General features: G+C 37.3%; 1 protein-coding gene across 1 annotated transcript in view; it reads right to left on the bottom strand.

Moving 5' to 3' along the window:
* Nhe1 (Na[+]/H[+] hydrogen exchanger 1) overlaps positions 1 to 15,396 on the bottom strand; it is a 36,405-nt gene that overhangs the window by 16,516 nt on the left and 4,493 nt on the right. The window contains exons 3-9 of the mRNA XM_083144192.1: positions 14,077 to 14,157; positions 10,497 to 10,555; positions 8,062 to 8,145; positions 5,983 to 6,084; positions 4,905 to 5,083; positions 2,179 to 2,317; positions 1,221 to 1,326 (exon numbers count right to left, since the gene is read on the bottom strand). Coding sequence (XP_083000318.1) covers positions 1,221 to 1,326; positions 2,179 to 2,317; positions 4,905 to 5,083; positions 5,983 to 6,084; positions 8,062 to 8,145; positions 10,497 to 10,555; positions 14,077 to 14,157 — 750 coding nt within the window. The remainder of the gene's footprint in view (positions 1 to 1,220; positions 1,327 to 2,178; positions 2,318 to 4,904; positions 5,084 to 5,982; positions 6,085 to 8,061; positions 8,146 to 10,496; positions 10,556 to 14,076; positions 14,158 to 15,396) is intronic.

Genomic DNA, 15,396 nt, shown 5'->3' with positions numbered 1-15,396 from the left:
TTAGTATGGGATATCTTGCATCAATCTGCAAGTTGGCATTATTCTGTGCTGAGAGGTTCGTTTGTGGTGTTGCGGCAAGAGTGGCAATTTTTGAGTGATTGTTGAGATGGCGGACCACAAGGAGCAAAGGACCTGTGTTAAATTTCGTTTCTTGTTGGGAAAAAAGGCTGCTGAGACCGTTGCTATGTTTCGCCAAACTTTTAATGAACCTTTGGGAAAGACACAAGTCTATGAGTGGTTTTCCCGGTTCAAAGATGGCGACATGTCAACTGAAGACTTGCCAAGGCCTGGCCGTCCTTCGACAGGTAGAAATGATGAAAACATTGGAAAAGTTCGAGATGCCATTAATTAAGATCGTCGAAAGACCATCGAGCAAATTTCTGAAGAAGTGGAGTTGTCCTGGAGTACCTGCCAGCACATTTTAAGTGACGATTTGAAGATGAGACTGGTGTCTGCTAATGTGGTTACTGCACCATGACAACGCCCCAGCCCACACGGTCATGTCAGTGTGACAGTTCTTGGCAAAGAACAACATGGTGCTTGTGCCCCATCCACCATACTCACCCGATTTAGCACCGTGACTTTTTTTGTTCCCGCGGATGAAGAGGAATGTGAAAGGGAAGCGATTCCATGACGTCAATGAGGTCAAATACATTACGGACAAAACCTGGAAGAGTATTGCACCAGAGGAGTTTCGAAACTGTATTCAACAGTGGGAAAAACGTTGGGACAATTGCATTAAAGCATATGGGCAATACTTTGAAGGTGACTAGAGTAGACATGCTTACCTGAATGTACCTACAACATGTACATGTATGGTCAAAATAAAACAAGGTGACAAAATTCCATTTTTTTTTTTTTTGGGGTACCTCCTCGTAAACAGATTTCTTTTCCTTCTCTATAAAAATAAAATCTAAACTGAAAAAAGTGGCTCAGGGCATTTATAAATATGTATAAATTCAATGGGATTTGGATTACTAAAACTTGCAATTTTTCACGTCTACGGAGAAAAATTCACACAGAACACCTGGAGTCAATAATTCATGCAGAATTTCCAGAATTCAAAGAATTCCCGGTGAGTGGCCACCCTGTTTAACTTAAAATTCAATGTTAAAGGCCATATGACTCAAAACCAACAGAAACTTATCTAACATGACATCAATGATGAATATAATTATATAATACAATCACTAAGACGTGTACAAACATTTTAATGTTACCTGATAGATGTAATCCTTCAGCTAGCACATATGGACAATACGTGAAGACCAACATCATGCCAAATTCCAGCGACGGGTTCTTCCGCAAGTCAGCATGCTTTAGCAAGTACAACCAGTTAAGAAAAATACATGAGTGAAGTATATGTAAGACAAAATTCTTCTGTGAAACAAGAATTTCGTAGCTTCAATTGATATTCTGAATTAACATTTAGAACTAAATGTTAAAACTAAAACAACTCAATTTTAATGCTTTAGTGTACTAAAACTAAACTATGTTAATTATGTCAGCTACTGCACTTAAAATATTTAAGGAATTTACACCACACTTTTAGAAAATGTAATGCAGGTCTACAAGATTGTTCATATTATGTCTACATTACATACTATTCTATGAATAAGTATTATTTCTTAGCCAATCATGATGCTGTCAGAATATTGTCAGACTCTAAAATCTACACAATATTTGTAGCAGGCATGGGGCAGAGTAATCTGTATTCTATCCATAGCTTTTATACTATTTTATTTAAATTTTATTTTATGTTATACTTTTTATGGATATAAACATAATCTACATGCCCTAGTTCTTTAAAGTAAATGTGTAAATGTGTAACTTCTTTTGCATTATAGTCATCCAGTAATATCAATAAACCATTTAGGTTCTTCAAGGACCATTTGCAAATTTATAACAGGTCGTTAGAATGTTCGTTGTCGGTATTGGTAAATTTTATGTTAGAACTTAATTAGTATAATATATATTTTGAACGAATGGACTGAAATTAATTTTATACCAATACTGATGAGAGTACTAATCATAACATGACCTAAATCTAATGATTTTATTCACCAGAAGTCTGATGTAATGTTTCCAAATTTAACAAACCATTTATAAAGTTATAATGGATATGTCATTGTTTTGTAACAATGCTGTTTTTACCAATGTATGACCAAAAAAGGATATCAGTGCACTTGTAAATGCGAAAAGCACTCCAATCCCAGCCGAGGCGAAGAACATCAAGCAGAATCTCCCGATGCCAGAAATGACAGCTTCTGATGAGGACATTGCTGCCATCTGGGGAGAGTTTGATTCTAAGACAGTCCTTAGAGGAAGAAAGATATGAATATAAATTCTATCTCAGAACAAAGACACAATGGAGGACAATACTTATAGGTTCATGATATATAAGGTATGCCCAAATGAAAAGGAGACCTTTGCTGTAGCGGCGTTGTATCTAATCGAAGAAGGTAAATATGTTTGCCGATAGATGGCGCGAGTTGTTTTGCACAGACGGGTGCACAGAAGGCGAGCATGCTTCATGCATGCTGAGATCATTTCAATGTGACATTCTCACACACGTCGTCATACAGCCCCGATATTTCCCAATGTGACTCCCATATCTTCGGCCCCTTAAAACAATCACTGAAAGGTCAACGGTTCACCTGTGACGAGGAAGTGCAGAACACCGTGGAAAACTGGATCCGTAAGCAACCGAGGAGCTTCTACATTGAAGCCATCCACTCGCTTCCTATGCACTGGGATCAGTGCATCAATATCAAGGGCAATTATGTGTAGGTATCATGTTACACATTAACTGTAATTCAAATGTAATGCAAATATTCTGTAATATAATATTCTTCAGATATAACTAGGGAGCGAAAGTTGATGAAATGTCATCTTTTTTCTGACATCTCGGACATGATGCCCTTTAAATATACACAATATTACACTTCGTCTAGAACTCAAAAAAGGCAATTTTAAAGTGCATTTTTTTTTGCATTTTTGCCAATTTTCAGGTTTTAGGTAATTTTCCGCGATTTTCAGCATTTTTCAGTCATTTTTCACAATATTCGGTGTATTGTTTTGTCATAACACTTCTTTCATTTTGGTAATATTCTTGTCTTTTCACCAAGGTGAATTAATGCATTGTACACCAATTCATGCAGTGTATACGACTTTTTCATTAAATTGTTTTAAAATTATTCGGTTTTTTCCATTGGAAATCCTTGTTGCATATTTTAATTGAATGTCCATGTGGTATCATTTGGTGCCTTTTTTTTTTGAAAGCCAGATTGCATTTTGTTTAATTTCCTTTTCATTTCAATTTTTAACCTGAAACTAACAAATTAATGGTCATTTTTTACGTCATTCTTTAGGACATTCTATAGGTCATATACCTATATATTTTAGGTCATCAACTTCCGCTCCCTAGATATAACCGTAGTCTTCTTTTCATTTGGGCATACCTTATACAATAGGAAACAAGAACTGAAGGTTCGGTGGTCCAGCAAATTAAGTGCTTGTTTTTCAATTACAGGTTCGACTCTTGGCCTGGCCATGGATGTTCTTCTTATCACTTATCCTCATCTTCATGTTAGCTGAAAGTGGAATAAAAGCAACATAAAGTATGTAATGAAACAAACAAGAAAGAAACTGTCATTCATTAATGGATAGTGGAAACCTGGAGCCATGGTGGTCTAGTGAGTAGGGTGTTTGACGGCACACATGAGAGACCCAGGTTCAATTCCCAAGTGGGTCATCTAAGGTTGGAATGTTTCCAGCCTTATCCCTGCATAAAGCAGCTCTAGGGTTCACCAGCCTCAACGAAATGGGTACCTGTGAGAAACCCCAGGCAGACTCGAACCCATGCCATCCTGCAGTTGGAGTACAAAAGCACGACGCAGTAGACTGCACAGCCACGGAGGAGGATTTTATAACCATATCAGGCTCTTGAAAAACATGATTAAGACTCCACTGTAGCAGTTCTATACACTATATTGCTGCAACATTTTTTATACTAAGATTAATTAAAAATTGCAAATTATTATAACTAGGGAACAGAACATTTGCCAAAATTCTGTTCATAGCCTTATATGAAACACAGTTTTCCGTATGTAAATACATATTTTGCGAATTTTCATTTTAAATACATAAAATCGCTCATTGACTTCAGCTATCTTGAAATCCTCGAAGGAAAAAATGTTTATTCTCCGCACCTTTTTCATATCGAGAGTGTTAGGTTTACTTTCTCTTTGAACATGCTCGCTGCCAGACTTCTGGTGCCTCGCCTACGATCCTATTGCGGGAAAATATTACCCCCACTGGATCTAACGCACAAGTGCTAATGTCTAAATGTACAGATATTTTTGGGAAAAACCAAGGGTTTCAAACATTGTGCCAAATTGAATGTGTTTTGGAAGGAGGTGAAGTAGAGGAAGAGGAAGCTTTCGAAGACTTCAGCGTTAGTGACAATTCGTGCTTCAAATATGCAAGAATTGTTTCTTGTGACATGGAGCGATCTTTCTCACAATATAAGATCCTTTTTAGACATAATCGTCCCAGATTTACAATGGAGAATTTGGAAAATACTATGGTGATCCACTGCAACTCTTCCAAAAAATAGCTCGCTAAGAGGTAAGCATTTAGAAACTGATTTCAGGTGTTTAAAATGCATGTAATACTTTGTTTTTGTTTCCAAATGTTTTTTTTATTTTTGTCACATATTTTCCTGTTTTTATCACATATTTTCAACATTTACGAGACACAAAAAAATAAATATTTCTGAGTTTTTTTTAGCACATAAAGTTCCGTTCCCTAATTATAACAACAGAATACTGCAGGAAATTAGGAATATCATATTCTAGAAACTGCATCAGATCAATTATCCTTAAAACATTATCAATACTTACGTTGTTAACACAATTGCGACAGCATCATTCAGAATACTTTCTCCGAAAACCAACATGTTAAGAACAGGATCTGCATCCAGGGCATGGAAGATGGCGAGGGTGGCCACTGGATCGACAGCCGAGATGAGCGACCCAAAGGCAAAACTCTCCACAAAACTAAGATGATATGCAACTTGTGCCTGCAATAAACAACTTAGACATAAATCTGCATCAAATAATCACGATGCTCATTCACTACACGTCAATATCGGGGAAGAAATCTGAAGATAATCATTGAAAAGTTATCCCATACATAAAAAAATAATAAAAAAGTAAATTGGATTTTGTTAGGAATACAATAGTTATCCTCTTTTCATTATTCAAACATTAACTATTCAGTGCTTCACATTTATTGCACAGTCACTGTATCTTAATGTTCCTTCATTTCTTTCGTCTAATCATCATCACTGCAATTACTAAAAAAAAGCACACACAAAGAGAGTCGTTCAACACCCGTATACTTCAATTATACTATTCCACAATTTAGAATTGCGCTTTGTAACCACTGTATAATAATACACAATAGAAACTTTACTAAATAAAACTATTTATATAACTACTACTACTACCATCCTAGTAAAACAGGGTATGTTGTGAACTATACTCTGTCCAGCCTATCTCTGGAGAAAGGCCGTGCATAGCAGCTGAGAAGGGAGGGAATCGAGTAGATAGAGCAAAGCAGTACATGCTGTTTCGAAGGCTGATAACTGCAGTTGCTTTTCCCCCTCCACCCAATCCCATTCCGTCTCACGTGTTCATTGGTGGAGCCATCTCACGTCTGCGCAGAGACTTCTTTTCGTTCACTTGCTCCAAAGATAGCTGGGACAGTGTACATTTTACAATTCAGACACTTGGCCAGATTTTGCTTTCAATTTTTGTTTTAAACAACAGCAAAAGAGCATTAAAAAATATATTGAAAAAAAATTTAGTGGTAATGTTTCCACGCAAAAAAATGTATATAATCTGGATTCTTTTTGAAAGCTAGCTAGTTCATAACTGCATGCAATATTAATAATAACAACAACTGAAAGAAACCTACCAGACCCAACAGGTACACTCCACCCCCAATCACCAATGCAGAGATCACGGTCCCCACAATAGCAAAAACAAGAATGGAGCCTATATTTTGAAAGAAGTTACCCTGGAAAAAAAGAAATAAATACAAACTTAATTTCAATTATTGCCGATGAAACATGTGGGTATATTCATAAGATTTCACATTAAAATTTATCCTGTTTGCTTTACTTTGCCTTAAAATGGTGTACGATCCCATTGGAATAAAACCAAAATAAGATATGGCACACGTCAAAGGAAAATTGATAAAAAATTCCTGAACTTTAGTTGAGATGTGTTCCAAACCCTCATTAATTCACTTAATATCCTTACAAAATGAAAGCTATCAACATCGGAATGAGTACTCATGGACCATGAAAAACACTATTCGGCCCAGCAGCATAGGGGCTGAAATTATGTGTATCAATGTGGCATTCTAGTCCATTTTGATACTTCAGATTACCACCTTTCCCTTTAAGAAAATTAAATTGACTCGAAGAAGGCCTCCAAGTTGGTAACACACCTTAAAATACACCCCAGCCCCTTTCCTATATCATGTACTGAGATGTTCAATTCATGTTTCCCCAATCTGTAAAACTGGTATTAACACAATTATAGACCACCCTGTATACTTACACAGGAATCTACACTTATGGAACACCTTGTATGCTTACACAGGAGTCTACACTTATGGAAAAACTTGTATGCTTATACAGGAGTCTACACTTATGGACCACCTTGCATACCTGCACAGGAGTCTACACTTATGGACCACCTTGCATTCTTACACAGGAGTCTACACTTATGGACCACCTTGCATTCTTACACAGGAGTCTACACTTATGGACCACCTTCCTTGCTTACACAGGAGTCTACACTTATGGACCACCTTGCATTCTTACACAGGAGTCTACACTTATGGACCACCTTGTATGCTTACACAGGAGTCTACACTTATGGACCACCTTGCATACTTGCACAGGAGTCTACACTTATGGACCACCTTGCATTCTTACACAGGAGTCTACACTTATGGACCACCTTGCATTCTTACACAGGAGTCTACACTTATGGACCACCTTGCATCCTTACACAGGAGTCTACACTTATGGACCACCTTGCATCCTTACACAGGAGTCTACACTTATGGACCACCTTGCATCCTTACACAAGAGTCTACACTTATGGACCACCTTGCATGCTTACACAGGAGTCTACACTTATGGACCACCTTGCATGCTTACACAGGAGTCTACACTTATGGACCACCTTCCTTGCTTACACAGGAGTCTACACTTATGGACCACCTTCCTTGCTTACACAGGAGTCTACACTTATGGACCACCTTCCATGCTTACACAGGAGTCTACACTTATGGACCACCTTGCATTCTTACACAGGAGTCTACACTTATGGACCACCTTGCATGCTTACACAGGAGTCTACACTTATGGACCACCTTGCATTCTTACACAGGAGTCTACACTTATGGACCACCTTGCATTCTTACACAGGAGTCTACACTTATGGACCACCTTGCATGCTTACACAGGAGTCTACACTTATGGACCACCTTGCATGCTTACACAGGAGTCTACACTTATGGACCACCTTGCATTCTTACACAGGAGTCTACACTTATGGACCACTGTAAACCACAATGTCCTGCACCGTGGCCATGCGGTCTACGGCATCATGCTTTGCGCTCCGGCTATGGGACACGTGCAGGTTTGATTCTCCTGGGAGAAACGTAACAGCTTTCCAGAGATTTTGGGGTGTGTATAGGACTGGAGGTCATCCACCATCGTTAGGAAATTGGAGAGATAGAAAAGCTACGACGACAACTGGGAGTTTGTGTGGTGGAAACTGTGGGAAGACCAAAGATTTGCCTGGTAGCTCGATGGCAGCTCAAAATGCCAAAGACACAGGTTTTATCCCTGATTCAGATACATCAGTAATTTATAATGAATAAGTTGTTTGACACCATCCAGCATTTGGAGATGCCATTCTGGCAAGATTTGGTACCAAAATGATTCTACAAAATTACATTAATTGCATTACCTACCTTGTGAAGATTATATCCTGACTCAAATATAATTGGTGGCAGAAGAACAAGAAAAAATGCCGTGGGTGAAAATGACTCTTCCTTCTGCAAAATAAAAGTTCCATTACAATGATTAACTATTACAGCAATAAGTTATCAAAGTATATTTTTAAATTACACTAGTTTCACAGTTTGGTGAATTTATCAACAAAATTACAGGCATGGTGTGAACATTTTGAGAATAAGAAATAAAATCACAAATGCAAATGCAAACATACACACAAACAGAGGGGAGGGGGAACCACAACTTTATCGTATTTTATAAATAATGGGGCCATGAACATCGAACGTATAATGTTGGAAAGTGTAAAATCCAGGAACGTAACATTAGGGTTCCGCTGTACACTAGGGGGCCTTACTGATGGCCCAGTGGTATCATCATCACCTTGTAATCAATGGGTCCTGGGTTTGATACCCAGCGGAAGCACATAGTGGTTCGGATCCCACTATAAACTGTAGGTCCAGCCCCAATTAGCCTTACTGTGCATAAAGTGGACTTAAAACACCAAGTCAATCAATGTACACTAGGGATGGACGATATCGTCACAGATGATACGATACAATATTTTTTCCATATTGTGATATTGGCAATGTATCATCTACACAAGATATATTGCCACTGTCATGACAATATATCACCGGCACGATATATATATATATATATATATATATATATATATATATATATATATATAAAAATCAAAGAAGGTAAAAGGAAACACTCACCGGACAGTAGAAAAATTCAAAATTTTTGCTAATTTCATAGCATCATCGGTGTGAGAAGAAATAGACGGAACCGGAAGTCCAGGGAGTGTTTCCTTTTACCTTCTTTGATTTTTACTTAGCCCTTTTGGCCCTCCTTGCTTTTATCCATTATATAATATCATGACAATATATAGTTTAGTTCAATGGTTCTCAAACTTTTTCCTCATTGTACACTTTAGTCTTAACTAAACGTCTAATGTAACCCCATCATAGGATTTTTTTCCGAATAGTGGGTTATGTGGAATTTTTTTGGCTGCCTGATTGGTGGGACGTTCTTGATGCGTTGGAGGCGTGTATCTGCAAATAGATACAAATGGCATTCGGGCTGTATGTGGAAAGATGTTAAACAAATAAACATTACAATCCTAGTTTATTATTTTATTGGGTGTTCCTATGTTTAAAATCTTTATATTTAGTTACAAGAATAAAAATGTGCAACACATGTATGCTAACAAGTATGTAACGAACTTTAATTTTCGTATATTATTTCCAGAGTTGTTGAAAAAGAAAAAGTAAAGATCAAAAATAAATTTGTAAACAAACAGTGAAGCACAATTTTGGAGTTTTTATTGTAAATCCTCAGAGTTTCTAGTGAGAAGGGTGTGCCTGCATAGCCTGACAGTTTCTTGATGTCTGGTTCTGGACTTGAAAACTTTCGAGCGGAGATTCAGCTCTAAATTTAGTCTATTATAGATTTCGAACAAGTATTATATTTCAAAACATACGGATAAAGATAAGTGTGTCAGTGACAAAATAAGCCTTACTTTTCTGTTGAGTGTTAAGGCCATGAAGTGAAACAATGAAGTCCACTCTAGACACACTCTCAGTAAAAATGTTGTTGTGTAGGTATTCTCAACATTTCTCTTCCAAGCTGATCGCGTATCCCTTTCAAGTTATTTATGTACTCCTGGGGGTACGCGTACCACAGTTTGAGAACAACTGGTCTAGTTGAAATCGCCCGGACTATATTTTTTCAATATCACGATATATCGCCCAACACTACTGTACAATGTTATTAATAATTTGGATTTCTGTTTTTGTTTAACAAAGCTACATTATAACATATTCATTTCAATTAATCTGGCAACATTGCAATTCCTAAGTTTTAAATTTGTTCCTGGCCAACAATAACAATATTAACAGTTGAACCAGTTCAAAGGGATGACATGAGAGATCATAACCCCTTCCCCCATTGAACCAAAAGGCCTCCCCGATGGTGCAGTGGTAGCGTCGTCGCCTTGTAAGCAAGGGGTCCCGGATTCGATTCCTGGTGAAGGCACATAGTGGTTCGGATCTCACTTTAAACTGTAGGTCCAGTCCCCATTAGCCTTACTGTGCATAAAGTGGACTTAAAACAACAAATCAATCCAATCCAATCCCATTGAACCAACTTTATTTGAAACATTAGATGAATGACAACAAACTGTAAAATTTGGCACCTGCAATTACAATACAGAAACAACACTCCTCCCTCCCCACAAGTAAAAAATTATAGTGAATAGAATGTACATACATAAATCTTGCAGTGAAGCCTACATCAGCATTGGTTTAGCAATCCAATGTCAGGTTTATTAATATATGTACAACTCGCTAAAAACTGATTTATAAAAAGGGAGAAAAATGTTACCTACCCTCCAATTTGCAATATTCTGATTGGACATCAAGTTTATGACTAGACCAATCAAAGCACCTGTTGGAAAAATGCAGGCAGGCATTAGTACATCAATAATGGGAAAATGACACTGTAAGATAATGTACATACAGTAGACTCACGATTAACCGAGGCTCCAGGTTAACCGAGGGAGTGGTTGGAAAACATTGCACTTCATAACGCACCCCCTGTTTGTTTACTACTAGTAAGTTGGAGTCAAGTCACCGTCCGCGATGCACGTGTTCGTTACATTGTCGGTGTATCCGATTGTTACGGTGGTGTTTAAATCTGTGTATAGGCCTATTCTAAGCCAGTAATGTAGTATGAGTGGCAAACGGAAAAGGTGTGTTGTTTCTATGGAAACAAAATTCCAAGCAATAAAAAGGTTGGATAAAGGTGAGTCTATTAAAAAGGTTGCTGCTGATTTTTGGAGTCGGGGAAGTGACTGTTGGAGATTGGAGACGTAAGCGGAAGGACATTGAAAAGTGGGTGAGTCAAAGTGGGAGCGGGGTTTAGTGTGGAAAACGATGAAGAAAGTGAATATGAGCAGTCCAAAAAACTATGAAAGACTTTTTGAAAAAGTAATCTTCTCATTTATGCTGTACTGGTAATAAAAAAATACTATACAGTTTTAAGTGTTGTTTCGTCATTTAAGACCTATTAGCACATTATCTCCATATTATCAGAGTTTGTCTCTGTCCCAATTAGCTCGGATAATCGTAAGTCTACTGTACATATTTTTAATTCTTTCCACCAGGTGTAGAACAATTTACATACAGTGTGTTCGTAAGGTGGTGTTTAAGACTCTATAGTATCTGAACACAGGATGTACGAATCCAAAATTCTTGAATTTTTCAAGACTTTGCTGAGTTTTTTTTTTTTTTTTCATTTTTCTTAACCTTTATTTATACGAACCCTACTTAGGTAAAGTTGGAAATCAGCAATTAAGGAAATACATATTTATTTAATGAAAAATTCCTACAAAAAGGCTAGTTAAGATGAAAACTGAAGCTGTATTTAACAAGAGAATTAGATTTGCTTTATCTATTAATGTGGCCTGGACTGAATTTGGCAGACTAACGAGGCTCTGGCGTCTGGACTCTCAGCCAGTATAATCTTATGTGGGGCTTGAGTTGTCATCCCTACATATTTGTGACTGTCCCTTCATCCATCTTATCATACCACCATTCATTCTCATCTTCGCGATTAACCAAAAGGGGCCGAAAAGTGAAGTAAAATAAACTAAATAAAAAATTCAGTCATAAGATAGCAAAAATTCTTAATTTTATCTTAAAATTCTTAAAAAAAATCTTAAAGTTTAACTTCTTGATTTCTTTACTTTTTCTTGATTGGTAAACACCTTGGAACAAAACATAATACAAGGCTCAAATCTAATTCCAATCAGGGGCATATTTCAGTGTTAATTATGCTGTTGGTGTATAAAAGGGTTTAAATTGAACAATTGTTATACTACAGTATTGCAAATAAACCGTTATTAATGTCAGCAACACGTACATGGTTCTGCTTCAATGTTGGTTCACCTGCCCACAACAGAATTTGTTCGGTGGGTTGCAATAATATGCATTCTCAATTTGAAACGCGTCTTTGTAATTTCATGATACAGTGGACTTTTCTTAATTTGAAGTTGGATAACTCAAATTACTTGCTAATTCAAAAAAAAGTTTATTCCCCTTGAAACCATCTTTAACGATAAATGTGTCTGTTAATTCAAACATTTTTCGTGTCCCCTTGGAGTTCAGTGTACAATTTGTTGGAAAGATCAGGGTTGGCACTTGGATCACACAACACTATATGATGAATGCTGCCACAATGTGCACAGGAACCACAAATTATAGGGTCTTGTTTGCTTTGGGTTATCCCATGTGACACCTATACGAGGATGGTTCAGCATGCTCCGCCCCTGACCCATTTCCAGTGATAGTAGAGACTGTAATTTTATATGTAACATTGTTCATTCTTTAGACTAATATCCACAAAGTTTCAAGAATTTACAATAATTTCTCATTTTGTTACTGGTTGATGATCAGTAAGAAGTGTAGCCACATGTGAAAAAATGGAAAAATCTGAGGTCCGAGCAGTGATAAAATATTTACTCAAGAAAAATCTAACGCCGAAAGACATCCATGCAGATATGGTGGGAACTCTTGGAGACTCTAGCCCCTCATATGATCCAGTGAAGAGATGGTGCCGTGAATTTAAATGTGGTCGGCAGACCTGTGAAGATGAGCATGGTGGTGGCCCATCTGCAACGGTGACCACACCAGAAATGATTACAAAAGTGCATGACATGATTTTGGCAGACCGGCGAGTGACTGTCCGCCATATAGCAGACACATGTGGTATCTCAACTGGCAGTGTGGATTCAATTATTCATAATCATTTGCTAATGAAAGAGATCTCTGCACGTTGGGTCCCGAGAATGCTGACGGTCGACCAAAAGAGGACACGTTGTGTGACAAGTCAGAACCTGTTACGGACAATAAAGGATAACAAGCCAAAGTTTCTGAAGAGATTTGTTACAATGAATGAAACGTGGGTTCACCACTTCGATCCTGAAAGTAAACGCCAAAGCATGCAATGGAAACACCCCCATTCTCCACCCCCAAAGAAATTCAAGGTTCAACCATCAAAGGGCAAAGTGTTCTGGAATGCAAAAGGAATTTCTTTGATAGATTATCTCCAACAGGGAAAGACAATCACAGGTGTTTATTTTGCAACCCTAATTGAAGAATTACGTACTGCCATCAAGGAGAAACGCCGCGGAATGTTGACCCATGGTGTGTTGTACCATTGTGACAATGCTCCCGCCCACACATCCCAAGTTGCGGTGGCTGCAATTCACGCAGCAGGGTTCGAAATTGTCCCTCATGCCCCATATTCTCCAGATGTGGCCCCCAGTGACTTCCACCTGTTCCCGAACATGAAGAAACACCTTCGTGGAAAACATTTTGCCAGTGATTCCGAGGTTATGGATGTTGTGAATGCTTGGTTGCACTACCAACAAAAATATTTTTTTTTCTGCTGGGATTGAAGCACTGGAAGGCCGATTGGAAAAGTGTGTTAATGTTGCAGGGGACTATGTTGAAAAGTGACAGTGATTTGGTTTTCCTACGAGGGTTCCTTCTATGTCAGGGGCGGAGCATGCTGAACCACCCTCGTACATTTCTCTTGAGCCATATATTTCATGGAGATAGTAATTTAAATGCTCCAAAATTTAGCAGTGATAACTAATGAACTAGAACTAATGTTACTGCACAATATAAATATCAATACTGGCCTATAAAATATCATCAGGTAATTTAATAGGATAAACCGTAACATTCCTCTAGGACTGTTACGAAACAAAACAGTTCATAAAAATGTAACCTTTTAGTGTTTGGCAAACAAGAAAAGTTTAACGTTACCTTATTGTTTTATTTTCTTCTCAAATATGCACGAGTTAAGCACAAATTAAAAATATTTGGCCAAACTTCATAATCACATATAAGGAGTGAATGATTTGAGTAAAAGACAACTGCATAGAAAAAATGCACACATACCTAAAAATACAATAACCACACTTTCCGGCAGATACTGAAAGTTCGTCTGGAGCATCAAATGAATCAACAGAATACATAATGCTGAAAAGAAAGGTAAGAGTTTAAAAAAACATTATCATTATGCATAAATATCTGAAATAGAAATTGCTAAAATGTGGAAACTTCATTAATATTGTTAATTGAATGGGGAGGTAATATTGCACAAAGCAACAATGGGTTGTATATCCCCTCTGCCAATATGATGTATGTGGGAAAATGTTAAGCAAGTAATATCACTGAATCAAATCAGATTCTCTTTAAAAACATATGGTAACTCTTTACTATTTTTAACTGTCGATTTATGAAGGTATTAACTTTTCTTGTTGTACATGTTACTGCCTGAAAATTAAACATTTCAAAAGCAATTTTAGCTAACTATACTGTTCTGTACTAAATTATAACAAGAAATAAACTTTTAATTATTTTTTATCATTCAGGATGTCAACCAAAATAACAAATACAAAATTCTTGACTTTTTACCTTCTTCTCATTTTTCTAATCTTTATTTATTCGACCCCTACTAGGTAAAGTTAAAAATTAGCAATTTAAAGTTAGAAATTAGCAATTAAGAAAATAAATATTTATTTAATGAAAAATCCCTACCAAAAGATCAGTTAAGATGAAAACTGAAGCTGTATTTAACAGAGGAATTAGACTTCTTTTACCTATTAATGCATCATGGGCTGCATTTGGCAGACTAACAAGGCTCTGGCGTCTGGACTCACAGCCAGGGTACCAGTTTCATAGATCAGAGACATATTAAAATCACATATTTTGTGTTTCGCATGGTTCGTACTTACCAATTGTGTATTGCGGAACATACGAGGTGTGGCTAGAAGAAATCCGGACTGTTGCTACAAAATCTTTTATTGGTTATTTTGTACAATACGAACATTATCCTCTTCAAAGTACTCCCCTGAACTATCGATCCACCGCTCCATACGAATCTTCCATTGCTGGAAGCAGTGATGGAAATCATTTTCTGAAACCATGTTCATGATCTCCGTCGCTTTTGTTTTCACAGATTCTACGATCGTAAATCAGGTTCCTTTTAGTGCTGATTTGACCTTATGGAATAAAAAAAAATCACACGGAGCGAGATCAGACGAATAGGGTGGATGTTCTAACACTGGGATCCCATACTTGGCCAATAAACCCTTGACTGACAATGCCGTGTGGGCAGAAACATTGTCCTGATGAAGAATCCATGACTTGCTTTTCCACAAATCAGGTCGTCATCTTCTTACTCGCTCACGAAGAGTCGTCAGCACCGTAATTTAA

The sequence above is a fragment of the Lepisma saccharinum genome, chromosome 22 (genome assembly GCF_977018435.1).
Source record: "Lepisma saccharinum chromosome 22, izLepSacc3.1, whole genome shotgun sequence".
NCBI lineage: Eukaryota > Metazoa > Arthropoda > Insecta > Zygentoma > Lepismatidae > Lepisma > Lepisma saccharinum.
This window is presented reverse-complemented; position numbering and strand designations above follow the sequence as displayed.